The sequence below is a fragment of the Mercenaria mercenaria genome, chromosome 6, assembly GCF_021730395.1.
Source record: "Mercenaria mercenaria strain notata chromosome 6, MADL_Memer_1, whole genome shotgun sequence".
Classification (NCBI taxonomy): domain Eukaryota; kingdom Metazoa; phylum Mollusca; class Bivalvia; order Venerida; family Veneridae; genus Mercenaria; species Mercenaria mercenaria.
The window spans coordinates 33,794,840-33,818,092 of NC_069366.1; the positions used below are offsets into that span (position 1 = coordinate 33,794,840).

The 23,253-nt window shown below is 33.9% G+C and overlaps 1 protein-coding gene across 3 annotated transcripts in view; it reads left to right on the forward strand.

The window, feature by feature from the left end:
- Positions 1 to 22,621, forward strand: part of LOC123549172 (uncharacterized methyltransferase YodH-like) — a 36,198-nt gene extending 13,577 nt beyond the window's left edge. Inside the window, exons 1-4 of one of the 3 annotated variants that reach the window (XM_045337040.2) lie at positions 4,428 to 4,687; positions 18,902 to 19,035; positions 20,755 to 20,985; positions 21,526 to 22,621. In XM_045337040.2, the coding sequence (XP_045192975.2) occupies positions 18,919 to 19,035; positions 20,755 to 20,985; positions 21,526 to 22,026 (849 nt within the window). In that variant the 5' untranslated portion in view covers positions 4,428 to 4,687; positions 18,902 to 18,918 and the 3' untranslated portion in view covers positions 22,027 to 22,621. Of the gene's footprint in view, positions 1 to 4,427; positions 4,688 to 6,765; positions 7,170 to 18,901; positions 19,036 to 20,754; positions 20,986 to 21,525 lie in introns of those variants that run through there. The other 2 variants (XM_045337041.2, XM_045337042.2) reach the window with 2 other exon arrangements.
- The last annotated feature ends 632 nt before the right edge of the window (positions 22,622 to 23,253 follow it).

Consider the following 23,253-nt stretch of genomic DNA (forward strand, 5'->3'; position numbering starts at 1 on the left):
TGGTTTCACATTCAGTGTGATGCCATGAAAGTGATGTGTCAAGTCGCTTTCCATGCATATGGCATATACAAATACGGCTAGACGCGAAAACGGTCCAGTCGAGTTTCAGGTGGAATTTTTATGCAGAGACCTGCTTCTACTTTAGCCCTGCAGATGACACATTTCGAATATGTTTTGCCCACAAGCTCAGCCCTGAATAGACAACATTATCTATAGATGGGTTGTTGTCAGACTTACTCCGATTTAACTTTTTTCCGATCCAGCTTCCTTAGGCAAGCCTCGGAAAGAACTGTCATTTCGGATACATTTTTATTACATGTTTAAGCAAAATGAGCCATGCCATGAGAAAAACAATATAGTGGCTTTGCGACCAGCATGGATCCAGACCAGCCTGAGCATCTGCGCAGTCTGGTCAGGATCCATGCTGTTTGTTTTCAAGGTCTATTGGAATTAAACAAACCGTTAGCGAACAGCATGGATCCTGACTAGACTGCGCAGATTCGAAATGTGTCATCTGTAGGGCTAAAGTAGAAGCAGGTCTCTGCATAAAAATTCCACCTGAAACTCGCAATTGCACTATGTTGGTTTTCTCATGGCGCGGCTCAAATATTATCTGTGCCACTGGTACTTATCCCAAGCAAACCCACCCTACGGCCTTGATAAGATTACTGCCTTTTCTTAGTATTAATGTTATACAGCACACAAATATCTGCCATCACTTATAACAGAGCTATACAGACATGTACATGTACTTAAATAACTACCTGAACCACTGTAATAAAACTGACCGGTCACTTATACATGTATACCTATTCACATATGTAATGCATCAATAACTTTACATTACGAACAGTGTATAGATAAATCAAGTACAGGTTGTTTGAAAAATATTGTTCTCTTTTTTATTTATTTATAGGATTTTAATCTTAAAATGTCATTTTTTCCTTAAATAGACAAATTTTGTCACTTTTTTCGACTGGAATTCATATATTTAAAACTTCCGTAAAGTGATGACATTATATTTTTACGGAAATTAAACATTTTATTTTTTCAAGAAAATATATCCTGGCCCACATAAAATAAGAAAAACATCTTGATAGGAACAGATACAAATCAGTTTCTGCTGTAATAAATTAACTAATACATTGGTTTATCATTGACTTGAAACGATTTGGGTATTGTTCAAATACTTAATGAGAAACTTGCATTTAAAATGTAGGCTAGAAGCATACGATAGTGTCCGAAGTCCTTTTAATCTTCTTTCCAAAGTATTATATAAATTTGAATGAACTACCCAAAGCTATTATTCATGAACAAAAGACAGACGGTCAGTGTTTTTACAAGAGATGTCACTTTTTGACAGTCTGAAATATACACAGTTTCGTGCCAAATACTAGATTCAAACCAGTCTGTAATTCGACAAAACAAATATATCTAGTCAAATTAATTATTCATATAACGTAAATCCGAAAATTTGCATACCGATGATTGCTAAAATAGTAAAAGATAAATACACAAATGTTAAGTGTATGTCGCATTGGTACGGGTTCGTTGCTCGTCCTATGGGTGTAGTGCGTCTAGTAGGATTCGTTGCTCATTTTTCACAGATTTTTCTGTCAAGTGAGCAACGGACTCGCGCTGGGTGCGGTGCTGGGTGTGGGGTGGTGAATCTTTTCCACATGCGACATACATATACTGTCCTCATAACGCAAATTTATGATTAATAATATTGTAAAAATAAAAGAATTGTAAACAATAGATGGTTACGTTTTACGAAACACATTCTGTTTGCTCTCTGTAAATTAGATTTGCTATGTACCGCTGTTTAAAACGTATTACTATATATATACCTCATGTTTGTATCATGTATGATGCACTGAGTGAATACATTTGATTTGGATTTGATTTGATTTTGGTTTTCCAAAGCTTGCCACTCAGGGATTGTTTCTTGTATAACGTAAATGAAAGAAATAACCACTGTATTATGTCAGAGTTAGGGTTCTGTGTTGTATCAGTCCGCTGACAGACAAGTTTAGTAATTTGTAATGCAGCGTAAGGTTACCTTAAGCAATATTATAAGTGTTTAACTATTGGAACTATAGTTTTTTTTTCCTTTTCTTTTCTTTGTTCTTTTTCGAAAAATTATATGCTGATTCACTGATTCATTTTCATCAGTCATAACCGATCTTTAAAATAAGAATGATGTTATATCATGCACTTTACGGAAGAAGGGGTACACAAGGTTAAGATAATTATCAAAAGAACAAGCATTTCATTAAAAAAAACAGACGCCTCTGGCTTCCAAGTTTTCGTAAATTACGGCTTTTGTTTGAAAAATACTGATACATATATAAGCGTTCACCAATTTTAGTGTTTCTATGGTCATTAGTTGGATCTTTTTTAATTTTTGAGATATCTTTGTTATACATTTTCATGGCCGTAGCAATTGAGTACGCGCGTTTGTTCATGGTTGTTAGATAAATTTGAGTGGTAAGGCAAAGCGACGACAGTCAGAGGGGTTAGTTAGGGAGGCTGTGTCCAACACTCCCCCATAGGAGGGTTTGTGGGGGGATACCCCAAGAAAAGTAGGATATTTGATAAAAACACACTCTGTTGCGCTGTTATCATAATTAAAAGAAGGAAAAAAACCCTTTAACTCCGCGATCTACCCCGGGTACTTATCCTGATTTGTGGTTCGTTTGTAATGTGTCTCTCTGCGATGGAGGTCACAAGACCTACTTTTTTGGAGGTGTATGTATAATATTCTTCTTGATGAAGCTCATTCGAGTAAAATTAAATGTAAAGATGTTTAAACCATTTCCCCTATAAAGTTCTGTCTAATGTTGCTCTCATGCTGAAAAGGACATTAGTTTTCTCTCACAAAAAATCTTCTTTCATACAATTACAAGGTGGATATCATTATAACTCAAAACAGAGATAAGTGCAAAATGCGTAGCAAATGATCAGTACATTACTTGTGACGTTAACTTAGAATTAAACCTCATTAGGTTGAAAAGAACATTCAAATATATATTAATTGCTGATTACAGTATAAATGAAGTTTCATCAATTGATCATGAAACTACATAACCCCGCGACATCACATATCGTCTGCATATTACGCTTCAACAGCAGCGTAGCGCTTAATATTCTTCAAAATTAGTGAAAATAAACCGCACCGTTGTCCCAATGATATTTTGGTAAAATTAAATACATATGATATAAACTAAAATGATAAATAATTAAGTTTCAAGTGATTTTGCTTTTGGCACCAACAAATCCGCCGGTTTATTTTGAACCTAAACATGCTTTGAAATCAGGTTAGGTTTGAAAAAAAATGAATTTATATTGTAGGAAATTAAACATAAAATCGCCAGAAAACGTAGGATGTAAACTTTTCTTGTGGATTTTTTTGCTCCGGGTGTAAGTGCCCAAGTACGAAATGACGATGCGAAGAGCGCGAACTTCAATTCGGGATCAATGAAAAATGCAATCCTTGTGAATGTTTGGTAATTGCTATTTGGTACGTTTTAACACACCTATTTTATTACTGTATGTAGTGTGGGGGGAGGGGTGGGGGGGGGGTCAAGGCGTAGCGCAACCAATTCTGAAGCTATTTAGCGGGAGGATGTGGAAAAGGGAATCCACTTCCCTTTGTGCAGGTCAGTTGAATCTTCCCAAGGGTGAAGATTCTGGGAAAAGAAATATAGCTTGTAGCTTCTTCTGAAAGCGACTGGCCAGTATGACCTGAGTAGATCTATAATGCGTAAGGCCAGCACGTAACTCAACATACTAACATACGCATAGGCATATCGTCATTTTTTGACAATAAAAATATTAAAAAAAATACAATAAATAAAATTTAAAGGCTGAAGAGATGAGGTGTGATATGAAAAAAAGATCCAAAGAGACTTTTTGTCACACATTTAATGTTAAACTGCGATAGAGGTATACATTACATCCTGCCTTAGTGGTCACCTACAGGTATTAATTAAGCAGCTACTAGTTGTCTAGTATCATAACTTTTTATTAGTATAAAATACTCGTACAATGTTGAAGGAATGGTAAGTATAAACGTGCAACAAGAAGTTTCTGTCTCTTAATATCATAAGAAAGCAGCCGTGAACAGCTTTTTTTTTTCTCATTTTGTTTTACAAATGCAATGACGCTGCAGCTTATGTGCATATAACATAGTAATGTGATCCACGCTAATGAACCGCAAAATACTTACTTTGCGGCATTCATTTCGTTATTTACATTAAAAAGCAATTTTTCCATTGTTTCGTAAATTTTTTTAATCCTTTTTTGCATTTAGCCGCAATGTTTCGATTATGCTACCAATGTATCTGATATGATATACTGTCATTGTTACACAGTAAACATATTTTGACCGCCATTATATCTGATAAATCTTTTGAAGATCACTAAAATTTATTCATTGACGTGTCTGAATGATGAATGGAACATGAAAGGATATCAAAGTATGTTTATCTGTCACCCACTTTAAGTTTTGCAATAGTGGTAAAACTTATTTTGACATAAACCAGTATGGTATCATCTACATTTGAGCACGGTGAACATTTACAGTGAAATTAAAGTGCGCGACTACAATAAAAATTATTATATGAATGACAATTGTGTAATATTTACTAAGCTGTAGGATTAGGAGTACCAAAATCTGCATAAGGTAAATATAAAACATTTATTTTGACCGTATCCCGTAGTTTCAGATATGCATATGAAACCGAATGTTTTATCACTCACTGAACTAGCTTATAAATAACATTAAAAAGTGGAACATTTTAACTGAACGACTGAAAAATCGAGATCTTACATTTTTTAAACATGTCCTCGTAAGTACGAGTCCGAAATAAATGCAATAATTTGTAACAGTATTGATTGAGGGGAGAAGTTTGTTTATGTGGTATTTAAGATCAAACAACTTAGTCAAGCTACAGCCCTGTATTTACTTCTGAAATTTACAAATCTACAAAAATACAGTTTACTAATATATGCGCAAACACTGGCACTAGCTTCATATCCTCGCCTGATCTTATCATTGCTTCTTTCAATCTTTTATCCCCCATTTTTAGGCTTTGATTGCAAATGTTACCTAGCGCAACCATCAGAGTGAGTGTGCCACTCTTCGCACCCTGGAGTGACCTCTACAGGCTGGTATTTTCGGATGATGCTGAGCCTGGGGAATATTGAAAACACTAATCTGAAATGCGGACTTTGAACAACCGTAGTACGATACTGACATATCTCACATACGTCACAAAGTTGTGACGTCATAGATATATGATATTTTTTATAACACATCTACTCGAATAATACTTTCCAAACTGAGATCAGATTCTTGAAGAACGGCTGGTAATTCATACAGCTTAGACAAAACAAAACCTGGATACAAAAATAGACGCCTTGCAAAAAATCGACCGAGGGAACTGAGAAATTGAAATTTTACATTTTGTTATAAATTGGCTGATATTTGCACTAGAAGATACCGTATAAATATTTTTAAAATGATGTGTGATGTGAATGGTATTGTCGTACATTTAAAGAGAAATCAAGAAAACAAATAGGTTTTACGGGGAAAACCTTTGACATTTACATTTTCTACCTATCAAATACTAGAAAAATAATATTTTTTGTACCACAAAAGTGTAGCAGACTTACATTCCCACCCTCAAAACCAAACTATTTCTCATTTGGCTATGTTAAATGAACATGGGGAGGGGGGGGGGAGGGGAGCGGGAGGCATCTGTTTCAAGACTGGGAAGAGATGATTTCAAGCTAAAACGCAGAAAATCAGGCTAAAATTGTTCAACATAGTCTGCGTGCTAATCTAAAATGTCAGTAAACTATTGATCGTATCGGATCATATACAATGTAGCATACGCATTCTATGTAACAAACATTATTTAATTGACTTTATGTATTTTTTCAGATTTTTTAATTTATTTATCAATTCTTTTTAATTAAATAAAAAAATTTCAGAAAGAAGATTATCGCCCAACAGTAAAAGTACCAAGCGGAAGGACATATTTGTCATATTTGATGCAATTGGAACCATATTCCCCATCCTTAAAATTAACAAAAACGCTTGATCATTCTTTTGGACTATTTTTGTTGTTATAGTAACCGCACATCTTGCCACAGGAACACATTAAAATTCTTGCATATTTCCGTATTACCATCTATTCACGTACTAAATGAAAAAAATTGTATTGTATTTTTAAAGTTATTGCATGTGATCCTCCCTATATGACTGGCTGACGGACTGACCGACGGACTGACGGAAACAAACCAGAAGACCCCCCACCCCCCAACACACACAAAAATGATTGCACCACACCTGTGGGGGGGGGGGAAGAGAAATGTATATTGTGCAAGTTATGTATTGAAATCTATTTAAAAAAAAAAGTGAATAGACTATATCACTTAACATTTGAGCCGCACCATTAGAAAACCAACATAGTGCGTTTGCGAACAGCATGGATCCATACCAGCCTGCGCATCCGCGCAGTCTGGTCAGAATCCATGCTGTTCACTAATGGTTTCTCTCATTGCAATAGGCTTTGAAAGCGGACAGCATGGATCCTGACCAGACTGCGCGGATGCGCAGGCTGGTCTGGATCCATGCTGGTCCAAAACGCACTATGTTGGTTTTCTCATGGCGCGGTTCATTTTATGTCCATTGCCTCATTTACATAGCATAAACTGGAACGAAATCACTACAGTTTGCTTCACACAGGAATGATCATACAGCCTTGCTATTTTTGTCTTCTATAATTATTTAGAAGTATGGTGAATGTTTCATTACTTGGCTGTTTCATTCGTTTTATAGCAATACGTCTATTTCTGGCAATAAAATCATGAAAATATCCCATGCTAAGTAATTTTTGGATGTCTAGAAAGGGATTTAAGCGAATATTTCGGATTGTGTAGATATCATGTGTCTAAGACGTCGAATGAATATTAGCCATAATCATGATTGTTTCTTGCATGTGCCTTGCCTATACATAACTGACGAGTGATGCATTAACACTGATTGTACGTTTGAGGCCGGAGCGTGGTAGTCTATCAAAGGGATGAGACTCGGTTCGAATAAGGCAGTTCACGGCAAGTGAACGATAACCAATATGAGACAGGATACTCTCACACTGGTATTTTATGTTCCATTAAAAATTGCTATTATATTAGTCGATTCAAAGCAAAATTATTTATCCATAATGATTTAAAGAATACGAAACATATTGTTTAATTCTACATTAATGAAATGAGTTTGCTATCATTGTGTTTTGTTGCGTTCTTTGCTTCAAAATAAAAACAAAAGCAACGGGCACAGCTAGGAATATGTTTTTATCTTTTTTAATTCTAACACGGCTCGAATTGTCTGACAGTCAAACAAAAAGAATGTTGATCGTTGTATACCCTGAGATAAATAACGGTGACAAAACAGTGTGATGTCTTTTTTTAAGTCGAACCGCTGCATGAAAACTGGTTCAATACTACTCGAAAACATAAAGACTAAAATATTTTCTGTCATAATAATTCGAGGTGCATGTTAGACTAAAAATAAACAACGCCTTCTTGTGATATTCTTTCAGATATTTGGATTTTTAATCACTAAGACTTACGCCATTTAGGTTCAATACTTGTGGATCTCAAAACCGTGGTATATCAGACGATAAATAACGAAAACGCCTTGAACATATAAACATTTATTCGAAAACAAAACCCTTTATTCAACGTATTTATAAGCATTGAGATGAATGAATTATGTTATGAATGTTTTAGTACTACCTATACAAACAGATATCAGTTACCCTAACATAGTTAGAAAAACACTACTTTGATGTTACATAGAAATATGTACAATCAGGTTCATAAAATGTAAAGCAAGCATTCAAATATATAGGTTTTACATCTAAATGATTTTGCTCTTCTTATCAAGAATTTATCAGGTATTCAGACCTATGGCAAATATCTGAGATTTCAATTAATTACCGAGACATGAAAACAAAAAGTTAATATATATTGATGTTCATAAAAAAATGTCAGTCACCATTATAAACAAGGTCATCATGTCTCTGACTTTATTTCTATTTGACAACACTTTACTTAGAACAACATTTGCATAACAGATTGCACAAAGTCATCACTAAGTCTTTCGTGTTTCTAATTAAGTTTGGCTTCGCAGTCTGATCATTGTTGTTTCACTGTCAACAAAATCAGTTCATGAGACAGAATTACCTCCTTAGAACATAAAATTCCGAAAGCAAGATAGATTTTAGCACATATCAAATCTGACTGGCATTTGGAGCAGCGGGAAAAGATCATTAGTTATCGAATGGATAAGGTCGAAGTTCACCATTTATATCACCATTTCGTCGGCATGTTGTCTAATTTATCCTTATCTTATTTCAAATAAAACAAGAGCTCCGCCAAGCGGGGCAATATACGCCCGGAGAGTTATATCAGAGGATGGGAGCAAAATTTAAAGAACTTGATTGTTGAAGCCTAAAGGACTGGAACAACAAAGCGAAGAAATTCTCAAAATAAATGAAAGTCCACAAAAAATCTTTACCAGGTACAGATATGTCAGAATACACCTAACAATTGGAGGTACCATCCATGCTGTACCACAGAAAAGTGGTTTCGGTTTTTCCCTACGGCCAATAATAAAAAAATTACAAAATAAGTTATTTATAGTAACATAAAAGGGAAGTAATTCAAAAAAATATTGTAAGTGAACAAAAAGGGATCTGCCAAATAAAAGCAAGAACACCGCAATGCAGAGCAATATACACACGAAACAAACTCTTATGACCTTTGACCCCAATTGTGACCTTGACCTTGAAGCAAGTAATCCGAAACATGCGCTCTGCACGTCGTCTCGATGTGCTAAACATTTGTGTCAAGTTTCTTTGAATTCCTTCAAGCAGTTCAAGAGTTACAGAGCGGACACGAAATTGCTAACGGACGGACGGACAGACGGACACCGGTATAACATGATACGTCCCTTTCGGGCGTATAATAATGGTTTAGAGACCTATTCTAATTCAGTTTCTATCCCAAGTGCCTTTTTTCTCAGATGGTTAACATCCAAATGAATACTATTTTCAGTCACAATTCAAGTTTAGTTTATTAATCCTCGATAGATTTAAAACCAAAAAGAGTGGTGTAAAAGAAAACAATGCGGCATATGTTTTTCAAGTCTTTAATGTAGCTTTATTGAATAAATACAGATTATTTTAATGTAAAACCTATCTAAATGAATGAAAAATGATACAAAGTAAATAAATAAAAAGAAATATGTTGAATTAGAGATTCAAAATAGGAGAGAAAAAGAAAACAGTATTTTGTTTATCAGGAAATTGATACAATGTGTTTGTCCTATGTATTCACTGACTTAATACAAGATGTTTCTAAATTTTCATAATTATGCTTATGTCTTAAAGGAGTAGATCTATAACAGATATGTGTGTGGTATGCAATCGTACATCTAACTGCCTAAGTTAAGTACGTTAGGGTGGACGTTACAAAAATTAACCATAATTTCTAACAAATGTTTTTACAAAAACTGCGTTGAGGCATAAAACAAAACAGAAACAGAACCAAATGAGAAAATGCATTAAACGTTTTCTTTTCATGGACATGTACGTGATATGTATCATCTAATATCATATACTTAGAAAGTGACAGTAATCATCATCTCAGCACAAGAAGTGGATAAGAGCACTAACCTAAAACATTTTTAACCGAGGTGAAGAGGACCATTTTGTTTCACTTTGAATTTCACAGATACTACTAATCATATTCATATATATAGATTAAGAAAAAATCCCTGAAGTATGTAATCTGAAAGTAATGCTGAAAATACATTTGAACAGACAGTATTTTCTTTTCCCCTAGTTTTGAAGAAAGGAGGCAATGCCCTTTAAGAATGGAAACATATGCTGTAATGACTAAAATATTTTTAGGTTCTTTTTGAGTTTGAAAAAAAAATGCTGTGGACCCTGTACAATAGTTGATACATGTACTTAAAATATCTGTGATTCATTGCCATAACACATCTGTTTATGAAATTATCATAATTTAGAAGAAAAAAAACTCTATAATTATGGGTCTACAGAACCGTAAAGCATGATCATAACTGGCATGAGCCTGGATCAAAAATTACTTCAACTTAGATTTTTTCACACGTTTAGCCCCATACCTAATCTGCATATTTTGACAGCAAGCTCCTCCCCTTTCTCAATTCACTTTGTTTATACATTAAGAGAGTCAGTGTTTTTACAAGGATCCTGAAATATTAAACACGGTCCAGTTTTATGGCATCTTGTATAATGCTTAAGTTTTCCCTAAGTATGTGTTTAGTGTTGTTATAAAATCTTACAAGGATCCAGAGATATAAACATGTATAAACTGGGCCCAATTTAGTGGATCCATTTTATCAATTTTGTATATATTTCTCGTATTGTGTTTATAGCCAACTGTTGTTCCAGCAGGGGTCATGTTACCCTTATTATTCTTTTGAATTATGGTCCTAATAATTGTAAATAAATGTTTTATTTGGAATGATTCAATACACAGTTTCTTAATTTAATATATAAACTACAGAGAGTTGCTGACGGATAACAAAATCAGAATATGAAAATATTTAATTGTTGCAATTTTTGTAACATCCGTCTTTTTTCTGTACTGCGCCGTCCCCCTATTTTCCAGATGAAGGTGATTCAACATCTTATGGATTTAAATGAATCTTTTTGTATCTTAATTACTTATTGAATTATTAAATTTCTTCACATAAGATAGAAAACAAGGATTTTTTTGCACTAATTTACAGGTTTTCTCCTAGTTTTCAATTTTAAATACTCAAAGTAAGAAAAAAATATTTCAACATTGTTTTTGATTATTTCATACTTTTTACACACTCTTGTGAAATAACAGTATCATATATTACCATTAAAACGAAAACAATGCATTTTGTACAAGATTAAGAAAAGCATATGCAGGGGGACGGACGTTACAGGGACGAACGTTACACATAACTTTTAATATTTGGTCATTTTTTCCCAGCAAGGTTGCAGATCTATTTATTTATCATTTTTTCATGATAAGTATGTCATTAAGCATATATGAAAGTAATTAATATCAGTTTATTCAATTTCAATTATAAAATAACAGTGGGGGCGGACGTTACACTTTTTTTCACGCAAATGGCTTTTTGGGGAGTAAAATGGACTCTTTTGCTAAAATATTCATTGATAACTGTTCCAAGCATTTTTTTTCATATTCTACAATTCTATAGTAAGACAGTGAGCAATGTGTATTTTGAATATGTAGAATTAAGACATTTTGTGTTTAATTCAAAATTTAGCATTTTTGTTAAAAACAGTGGTGTTACACGACACACATTTTATTAACATATTCATAAAAATGCAACGACTTAAGTGATCATCAATGTAATATATCAGTTTAAAGAGAATAAAATTATCTGTTTAAAGGTATTCAGATCAAACTTATATCTTGCTATTTGAAAATATTGTAGCGTTTTTGAAAGGGGTAAACATCCAATGCTAACGCATTACATGAAAAAAGGGCAATTTTCAGCCATAAAATGGCTTTCAAATTTATTTTTTTTCTGGCTGATAATGTGATTATGTCTTTACTGCAGCATTTGAATACTAATAGGACACATTGAATACAGTTTTAAAAAACGTGAAACAGATGTTCCTCTATTAGAAAAATGCAGTTATATATTTAAAAAAAAAATGGCCCATTTACTGTGCATTTACAGCGAACTTATTCATAAGCAAAATGCTGACAAAATTCATTATGTTTCTTTAGGTAAGTACCATTTCAACCTGAGTCTCTCATATTCTTTATCGAGGATGTCTTAAAATGCACCATTTTGTCTTTTTATAATTTCAGAATTTCCTTGGGAGGACCCTTGAAATCCCAACTTTACCTGTATTCCAATTATGCATGCGACTAGTGCAAACTTTTTAACCTTATTTGCTCAGATTCTTTTCGAGGGTTGCTTAAAATGCACAGCTTTGTCTTGTATAATTTCAAAAGTTCTTGGGGAGGACCCCGAACCCAACCCTCTACGTGCACTCCAGTTATGCTTCACAATAGGACTTACAGTAAAACACCTTTGATTGGCATTCAAGTTATAATTTCTATCTACTTTGGTGGCATGACGGATATTACACATCACGCACCAGTTAGAATATTGATTAGATAGACATCATATATATCACGTCTGAATTAACATATTACTAAAGTTATAAATTATGAATTGAAACTCACGTGATAAAGCTTAGAGAATATAAGACACATGCTAATAAGGAACGTGATTTAGCACTCATACCTGTTGTTTACAACTTTGCAAACAGAATTCGTGATCCGGCAAATTGGTTACATGTATATCTTTAAGACAAAATTGAAATGCAATATATACGTAATACATGTATACAATCTGAATGGACATCAGAAGTAAATAAAAGCAATTACAAAACGATAATTCATAAACACATGATGTTACAACTCTTTCCCGAAAGAATTCTGCCTCGGTGTTTTTTTTCAGGGCTGGTTACGGCACTGGTTGCTTTCATTCATTCATTTGTAAGGGAATGCCCTTACAGGGAATAAGCAGTGCTAGTAAGTTATAAAAATTAAAATTAAGTGTTGGACATGCACTTGCTGGTAGATTTCACATACCTCAGCCAAGTGTAGAATATGAAGATGTATTATGAATCAATCAGTGTTCAATAAGAGTTATTAAGTATCCATTTCATGGTGACACATAGTTCCAAGATGAATATCACGAAATGCACAGTTAACTTTTCCACTAATTATAGAGCCTGCACTTCTTATGTTGAGAACTTATCATTTAATTGTGATGGTATTTTTGTGGTTCGCACTGGACAGGAGAATTTTATCTACAAGTGGGACTAGATACAAGACAATAGGAATGTGTGTTTTAATCAACGTTGTAGATTTTTTGGGGTTTTTTTCATTCGTAAAATTTAGGTGATTGTGACTGCCGAACTTTTTTTGTATTTTAATGTCGCTAGCTTTTTATGAATACTTGATAGTTTTGTTTGAAACTTTTTGGGTATCTTATGTCTTTGAAAATAAGAAATGGCCAGATTAGAGCCACATGTAAGAATGTTTTTTTCACCATTTTTGACTAATGTGTCCAATTTTGTATGAGTATTTTCACTTACTTATATAAGTTTTTTATTATGTATTACTACGTACCTAATTTGAGGCTAGCCATTTAACTAATCTTTGTGTTATATAATTGTTTTTTATGTTTTACATGTTACTTTTATAATTTAAGGAAATAGCCAGATTGAAGCCAGATATGAGATGGTCTCATTATGGAATTGTCCTTGATTTTTGTTGGTGACTGATTACATTGTCAGGAAAATGTAGATTTTTGATTGGCTAATGTGATCACATGGTACCCCTCAGAAGTGTTTAAATACAGAGCAGAAACTGCCCATCTTCTTATTCGACATCTTTAATGTAGGGATAATACACGTTTTATTGTGTATTAACGTCTGCAGGAGCCCGCGGGATTGTTTGTGACCGAGACCGAAGGTCGAGGTCACAAACATATCCCAAGGGCTTCTGCAGACGTTAATACACAAAACAAACGTGTATTGTCGCTATTCTTGCATAAAAAAGCATTACACGACGATTTATGTATTGTTTTCATATGTGATGACTTGACGATTCCGGTACATTTTTTATTTACCATTCCTGTTGTTCTTGGAAACGGTAAACATGTTTTAAATATCCGTATCCAGGGCCCAGAAATAAACAACACTATCAAAAGCACATCCTGAAGGTTTTTAAGCGATTTTTTTATCTCTCGTTATTTCAAACATAAAATTACCAATAATTGGACTCGATCACAATTTCAAGAATTATAACTTTACATTCGAGTTATATTGAGTACGGACACAGTTGGAGTACGGATGAGTACGAACGTAGTGTCAACTTCCAAGCTGTTTATATAAATTCTTTGAGAAATTAGATAAAAAAGTACCGACTGATACTTACCAAAATCATAAATATGATTCCTAAAGACAAAGAATCACACAGGGAAACACGCGATTCTTTAACATTCACGGTTGTCTACAAAATCTGAATTGACGCCGAGTTCTAAAAGGGGAGTAAACAAGGGAAGAAACGAGTACGAACATTGTTGGGGGCAGCGCATTTGGCGTTAGTTACAGATACAGTAAAACATTCTATGGTTTAGATTGCATCTTTAATGCTTCAAGAAGAGGTTTCTATGAAAGAAACAAGACGCAGATACCAGATGTCAGTCTGCGCAGAAATACATACAGTATTTTATGCAGTCTCACACTGGAGATAAATCTATCTAAATCCGCTTAACCAAATCGCAACATCCAGTTACCGAGTTAGGGTTAGCAAGCGACACCAAACCACAACCAGACCCGCACGTGTGACTCTGGCACAACGCCCTTCTGGTCAGTCTATCAAAACAGGAGACTTGAACACATCCCAAAGACCCTGCACAAAAAAAATCTCCTAGTCGATGTTTTCATAATGATGTAAAGCCATTGTGACAGGAGCAATGTCCATAATGTACTTGTAGTCATAACCCAATCCTTTTTCCCCCCGATTATGCACAGAAAGGGTAGTGTAAGCTACCAGTCACTGAATGGAGGGATGAGTAAAATGAGGCGAAGGACACAGATCCCAAACAATGATACTTCAGTTTGCGACGCAGGACAAGAATCGCTCAACATATATTTGTTCCATAGTTGCTGTCATGGAGAAGGACTTGACGTACATACACTTGTGTTAAACGCGGAAAATGGAACCCTTGTGGAGAAGGTGGTACCGAATACAATGACACAGTTTCTAGTGGCGGCAACAACCATACATGTGATCCCTCATGGCCTAGACAAAATAAGGAAAAATGAACTGTTTCCCCAACATGAGCAAAAGGTTATTCCCGAATGTGATTGAAGGGCAATACCCTAGCAAGCTTTTGATATTGAATGGGGTTGCTCGTAGAGATCCACAAACCTTCAGATGAAAGTGGCCTCCGAACTTCACAGAAATGGCTTGACTTTTAGTAACAATATTCCCTAATATTCTTAATTTGTCTCCGACCTTAGGTTCTCTAGAAACTAGCTGAGATTCAAATGACTAGATATTAAACTGGGCCTCGGTCTGGCATAAACTTGTCCTGGAGTTTAGTGGAAGACAATGGTCATGACCTTCACCCATAAAGTTTGAAGTCCAATATTTGCCATCAAAACAGTTACTTTTGTAAGAACCCGCCTTCAGACTGGGCAAATCTAATGTACTATTTTGCACCTTACTTTTACATACTAGAGATATATTAATTTCACTTAATTGATATCATTTTGTGAGACAGTTCCTTTTACAGTGTTCTTGAACTGTCGCCACTTTACTTAAAAAAAATAAATTAAAACTGCCACCACTACATACTGACCAATATTAAAGATTAAAGAAAGTCACAGTATTCCGGTCATGACCATTACTCGATACCGGCTCCATAATACTATATGTAAATTAGGGTCTAGTTTCATCGTTTGGTTGTTAGATGTATGTGTTTTAAGCTGAATGCAAAATATATAAAACAAACAAAACAAGAGTTGTCCATAAGACCGCCATTTAATTCAAATATTCGAATTGTTGTCCCAGAAGCAGGAATATTACCCTAAATGTTAAAATATCGATAGAGTTTCAATCCAGTATCTGCATTAGGTTTGGAGTTTATAGTAACTTGCACGCAAAACTTTAACCAGGATTTTCTAAGTCCATTTCGGGGTATAATTTGGCCAAAATACATGCCAGAGTTATGGGACTTGATCCGACGAGGGTGGTAATTGACCTAGAAAGAGAAATAGTAAGTTTCAATACAGTATGCCTCAAAGTAATAACTATATATACTTGCACGCAAAACTTTAACCAGGAAGTCCAAAAGGGAGCATAATTTGGCCACAATGCATGTCAGCGTTATGGGACTTGATGCAATCACCTAGTTTTATAACCCAAAAGACACATGTGAAGTTTCAATTCAATAAAATTGCATTAGTTTTGGAGATAGTAACTTGCATGTAAAACTATAACCAGGATATTCTAAGTCCGAAAGGGGGCATAATTTGGCCAAAATACATGCCAGAGTTATGGGACTTAACCTAGTGAAGTTGGTAATTGTCCTTGAAAACGAAAAAGTAAGTTTCAAAGATATATGCCTTTAAATGATAGCTGTACGTACTTGCAAGCAAAACTGTTATCAACGTGTGACGCCGACGCCAGGGTAAGTAAAATAGCTAGACTATTCTTCGAAAAGTCGAGCTAAAAAATAATTGTACGTTTGCTATTTTACAAAGATAAAGTATGTTTTAACATTACAGAATACACGAAAATATATAGTTTATATATTAGATGACGTAAATTTAACGTAGATTGTTTTTAAATGCATTTTTTCAGTTTCAATGCAAAGCTATGTTAAAACATATTTTGATTTACTAATTTGCTATTTTTGAATGATAAAGTACATTTAAAGTAACAGAACACAAGAAATATGGTTTGTGTGTTCCGTAACGTAAATTGTAACTTAGTTTGATATTTAAATACATGTGTTTTAATTCAAACCTACGGTTTGAAATTCAAAACTATACTGTCAAAAACTTATTTTGTTATTTTCAAATGATAAAAGTATGTTTTAAAGAAACTGAAGGCATGAACTATACTTTGTATGTTTGGTAATGTAAAATGCAACGTAGTATTCAATGTAACAAATCAAGATAAATATATTATCTCATATAAATAGTTGTATAATATATAACTAAAGATCGTTAATATAAAATTGATATGAACATTTTTAAGAAAAACATATATGAATTATGAAAAATAGCTCATTTTGGAAGAGTGATGTTACATTTTAATCTTAAATTATACTGGCAATCTATATATCTTTTTATTTCGTTGAACTTTTTAATGGTAACTGTATCATTTGATTACCTGGTCATCTAAATTTTCATTGAAAACTGTATACCAAAAATGTTTGTTTATTTAGGGTAACGTATATTTTTCCTCATATTTTCCTTCTTTAACATTATATTTTAGACATTGAAATCTAATCAAATTGCAGCTTCTTGTATACACCTTGAAATGACATATGCAAACTTGAAATGGTTTACTGACATAATGGTACAATTTGGCTTTAAAAATTGATAAAAATATAGGTTTTGAGGGTAACGTGTTTTAAAGCTTGGTTACGGAGCAACGCCCCGCTCGCCAGTTGCATACTTTATGCCAAAATGTTCGCCACACATTAGGGTTTCAAAAAATATAGTCGACAATTCCCCCGACGGGGAGCAAAACCCTTTCTGGCTCATGGTGTATGTGTTGACAAATATCCATGCTGTTAAGTCTTACACTTTTTACCGAAAGCGTATATTGGTGATAGCATAATTATAGACAATTCCACGGGATCATAACATTGCAGTAAGGTATTTTTGTGACTTAGGCGGTAAAAGTTTTTTTTTAAGAAAAATTATTTATAGATTTGCACAATGTTAACAGCACCAAAATGCTTAGTCTGAAAAACAATGAAAGTGTTTTTTCCTGAAAAAGAGTTATTTGAGCTGTAAAAGCTGATCATGGGTAAATTATTTGGAAAATGAGGACTAATTTAACTCCGCTAATTTAACAATCTTATCGTCGGCATAGATGACTACGTATCTAATTTCTCCTGTAAAACATGCACTTGCACCTCTAGTCATGAAATAGCATGCATGATTACTATAATGATGAGTGATTTGAAAAGAAAATTTTGTAAAAGATAAAAATATATATATATGCGTCAAAATATTGGAAATTAGAAATATAAGGAATTCAAAGTAAACAATTTAAGGACTGTTGCAGGTAACATAGATAGATTACGTTCCATTTCATTGATATAACTTGGACAGGATCAGGATTGTCAAAAGTTGTTCACTGAACTATTTTGCTTTAAAAATCAGATTGTTTCCCTTGTGTAAAGTGGGTTAAGGGTAAGTTTGTTTGTTTTAACGTTACACCGACACAGTTATAGGTCATATGGCGACTCCACAGACTTTCATGGTTGAGGAAGACACCAGGTGCCCCTCCGAGCACCTGTATGAGTAGAGCCACCGACCTTCCGTATACCAGAAGGCTGACTTCCTTACATGAAGTCTTCTACGCCCCAAGTGAGGTTCGAACCAACATCGGTGAGGGGCAAGCGACCTTAATAACTTGTCCAAAGACGCCGAGCAGTTTAGGGTAAGTCTCAATTACTTGTAAGTATTTTGAATACCTATTTTACTTTAATATTGCAATGTCATATCACTTACAATCTGACTAAAGTACATCTCCTATTACGCTACGCATAGGATCTGAAAACGACCTATTCATTGCCTCGTTCTGACGGCCCTTTCACTAGCCAATCAGAGCCTAGCTTACAATATCTTGCAAATCTACCTCTAGCACTGACTTTTGATATTTACAATTCTTATGTCATAATATATCAGATAGCCGGTTAGCTCAGTCGGTAGGCCACTTGCTTTGTAAGCGAGGGGTCCCGGGTTCGAGTCCTAGAATAACTGCATATTTTTCTTACTCTTTGACAATCGAACAAGTCGCCTGATTGGATAACATAAAAATAGCAATAATGGAAATCCAAAATATACAGAAGACGAATGTGAATGGGTCGTTCTCAGATCTTCGTTTAGAAGATCAAGTACTTTAGTCAGATTGTATCACTTATATCTAGATATGACAATATAATACATTTTATATAGCTATGCAGGAATTGAAATGACATTTTCAATTTTATTTGCAGACAAAGGCATACACATTATGAGTACGTATGAAGATTACAACCAAAAATCTCATCTCTATGATACCCAGAGATATGCAGTTGGAACAGACGTTATGGCAGCCATGATGCAATTTTACTGCGGTAAAAAACTGCAGGTGTGTAGTTTGTCAATGTCAGGATAATTTGTTCCAGAGTTCCGAGATGAAAATTTCAATATAAGTTCTCTATAGGAACGAGTTTACACTATAATTTAAAAAAAAATGAAGTAATATTGAACATTTAAAATGTTCCTGTAAATAACGTCGCACCGACACAATTTTAGGTCATATGGCTACAATCCAGCTTTGATGGTGGAGAAAGACCCCATATGCCTATCCGTGCATTATTTCATCAAGGGCGGACACGTGGGTAGAACCACCAACCTTCCATGAGCCAGCTGGATCGCTTCCTCACATGAAGAATTCAACGTACTGAGTGAGGCTCGAACCCACATCGGTGGGGGTGGGGAAGGGGGGAATGGTTTGTAGTCAGCGACATTAACCACTCGGCCAGTGAGGCTCCATAATTACTACCATTGAAGCTCTTCAGACAGACATATAATATGAATGTTATAGTCATACACATCGAAAGGGGGTACAAAAACGTGCAAAGCTACCACGGCGTATCACAATTTTCACTGTTACATATTGACAGTGACATATTATAAGGCCGAGACAATATCTTTAAAGTCTAAACATTTTATTGAATGAATATAGCAGTATAATCTCAATATTTGATGCATTATATAGCTGTATTATACAGTCAAGTATTATCAGAATGATTTTCATGAAGTTCACGTAAGAGGAAAAAGTAGGTAACTACGTTGTGGTGGGTCTTTAAACTATATGAGTGTCCCCAACAAATCCAAAACACAACTCTAATCCTATCTGCTGCTTATCAGTAGCTAATTGATGGGCAATGAGAACAACAGCGCCCCCACTGGACCATGAACATGTGTGGAATGGAATTGAAAGAAATAATGTTCCTTCAGTGAATAATGATAATACTACTACTAATAATAATAATAGTAAAAATATTTATAATAAAACACAGGTATGGTGAAAACTAAATACATTTGTAATTTCTATGTGTTGACAAACTTATCTGCCAATATCATAATAATGAAAATGGTCATACCGCTGAAACTTATCTTACCATAATATTTAAATACAGTACTTACAAAAAGAAATGGAAAATGATTTTATCATATACGTGCAATTACCATTTTTGAAATATAGATAAAATTATTGTGTTTTATCTTTACTAAACTTTCAATTTCAATAATAAATTGCATAAAGTATACATTTTTTCATGTTTACTTTATAACACTGAAATGCACATTTGTTTTTCAATCTTAGAAAAATATCCTTTACAAATTTTAGAAAGCAGTAAAATAAAACGTTAGATGAGTGAATGTCACATTTCTCTTAAATATCAGAATTGAAAGTGACACAACTTGAAAAAAATATTTTCCTTCTAAAAACACGGTGACATTGTGATTTATTTCTAAATATGCTTCTTATTATTCTCTCATGATGTTGGAACAACGAACTTTTAATAAAAATCCCCAATATAAATATAATGTTGATCAACTCCTGTTTATTGGAACCATACTATGCAAGTCATTAGCCCCTAGATCCAGACCTTTTACATTTTTGTAAATGATTGAACTGTGGTTATGATTTATATTTATTTATGGATTCTTACAAAATCATCATCACATTTTTTACAATATTTTATTTCAAATTTGAATTACAAAATGTAATACTTAACTTCTTGTTCACCTTTTTCTTAATATAGCGAAACTTCATCGAATAAACTGCACTAACTTTCAGGATTTGCACATATTAGATGCTGGTTGTGGAACTGGGAATTATGCAAAAGCACTCGTTGGAATGGGAGCCCGTCAGATAACGCTTTTGGATGCGTCATCGGGGATGTTAGAAATGGTCAAATGCAAACTTAGTGACTACATAGCAAGAGGAGTAGTTAAACAGGTCATTGAGGCAAAGATGCCTCCAGTTCCGTTTCCAGATGGAACTTTTGATGTTGTTATGTTCAATTTGGTTTGTATTTTTCTGGATTTTATGGCTAGGAAAACAAATGGCCCTGAGTTTGTGCCTGTTTTTACAAAATTTTGTCAGCATTATGATGCATTATATTTTTTTTTCATAACTTTGCGTGATATATCAAAAGGGTAATGGTCATAACTTAATTAAAGTTTTTCACAAAAAAAGTTAGTTACTTTAGTTTTAGTCTCTTCGTTTTTGTAAATTGTTTAAAAATATAATAAAGGTATGCTAGATTTGAAAACATGGACAATTTCTACATATAGGTACTGTAAACATAAAATTAACAAGGTTATGTATACCAACAATACTATGTATTAGGTTTTAGATGCACGTATAGCTAAAAACTGTATATGTACTACCATTAAAACTGAAAGTTTTGTTTTATTTAAAGAAAAAAAACTATTGGATATCTTAAACATACCAATTGCTAATTACATTAGCATCTTCTTCTGTTCTTCTGTTATCATATATTATATTATGTTGTTAAAACAGAAACTTCATGCAGAATGAATGAATTTGTTTTTTCAACAATAGGTTTTGAACCATCTTGACAGGGGCGATCCTGCTTTTCCGAATGGTGTGAATACACTCAAGGAATCAATTAGAATCCTACGACCAGATGGATTGATCGTTGTATCAACGATTCTTTCATCAACGTTTTCAAGTGTCACGTGGTTCTCGCAGCTGAATATGGAACTAACAAATCGATTCAATGCAACCATTCTGCCGTCTGTTGAACAGTTTGAAAAAATGTTTGAAGATGCTGGTATCAAGTGTATTCAGAAACTGAATATTTTGGGTTCAGATCTATACAAAAGCTATTACAATTTAAATGGTTCTTTAGACGAGTCCTGGCGTAAGCCCAGTGCATACTGGTCATTTGCAACAACAGAAGAGGTGGCCACTGCTGTTCAGAAAGTAGAAATGTTAAAGGCAAATGGTGAATATGAGAAATGGGTCAAGGAACATGACCACACTAACAGTTCAGGTGTTCTCACCATATTCATTTGTAAACGTTCGCTGGCAAATATTTGACACATTTTAACCGCTAAATACTGCTGTTACTGTGTTTTCTTGTAAAAGAAATATGCATTACAGACAATGCTAGTAACGCACTCTGGAATATGAATAGAAATTATCGTAAATGAAACCAATCAACACGGCAATATAACTTAACTGAAAATAATAATGTTCATAATGATGCGATATTGTTTCCCGTTAATTCTAGTTTTGTAACTTTTTAACAATTCTCATTTGAAATTCAGCATTTCTGATAAGCTGAGATTCAGACAATAATGTCGTTCCATAAATGGAAACTAATCATTTTAGTGTCGATTAGATTTATCCATAGTACGAACAAAAATGAATACGCTAATTGTTTTGTGGTTTAATGTCAAGCATGTAATTTCTAATTTGTTGCATAAAGTGTTATGATTCGGTTAATTTAAGGTATCGTTACATGCTTTAAATGAACGTAATATTGTGGGTAAAATAAAACGCTCATATAAGTTAATCTTTATTCAACGATAATTCATTTAACACTTCTGTTATTCATTTATTTTATTTATGATTCATATAGATGATAAGCTGTAATTCTTAAATCTGAATAAATTCTTTGTTCTGTTCTGTTCTGTTCTGTTCTGTTAAAAAACCTTTCACACACAACCGATCGTCTGATTCATGATTTGCATGGCATCATACAATAAATGTTTAGTGTTTATCAGAAAAAGCAGCCGTATGTTGTTCATAGATATACTCTTGATATTATAGACAGAAAGGTCTCTTTAAAGACCTACCACAACCTGGTGAACTACTCCCCCACCCCCGGTCCCCTCAAATTAACTTTATGAACATCATTCTGATGCTACAGGTATAATATAGCTATACTATAAGATGACAGATGAACAAATTAGACAGCCCATGATCAAAGCCCGAATTGTCTCACATAGCTGTTTGTTAAGTAACTGCCTTAAAATTTATAAGGTCTTAACATGTTACACAAATGTAAGTTTAACTTGTTTCGATTTATTTAGAAAAGTAATTTAGTATGCTACATAATTTTGAGGACAACTGGCATCAGTCGTTAAAGTGCTTCAAAACAAACATCTCTACCAAAAAATCATCTTTGATTGCACTTTCCGGAAAAGTTAACAAATTTGTAAAAGCTCAAAGTAGTCACCTAGTGGCCAGTACCATATATTTTTCATATGCAACGTACAGAAAACATTTGCTCTGTAAACATATAATTTTACTTTGAATTGA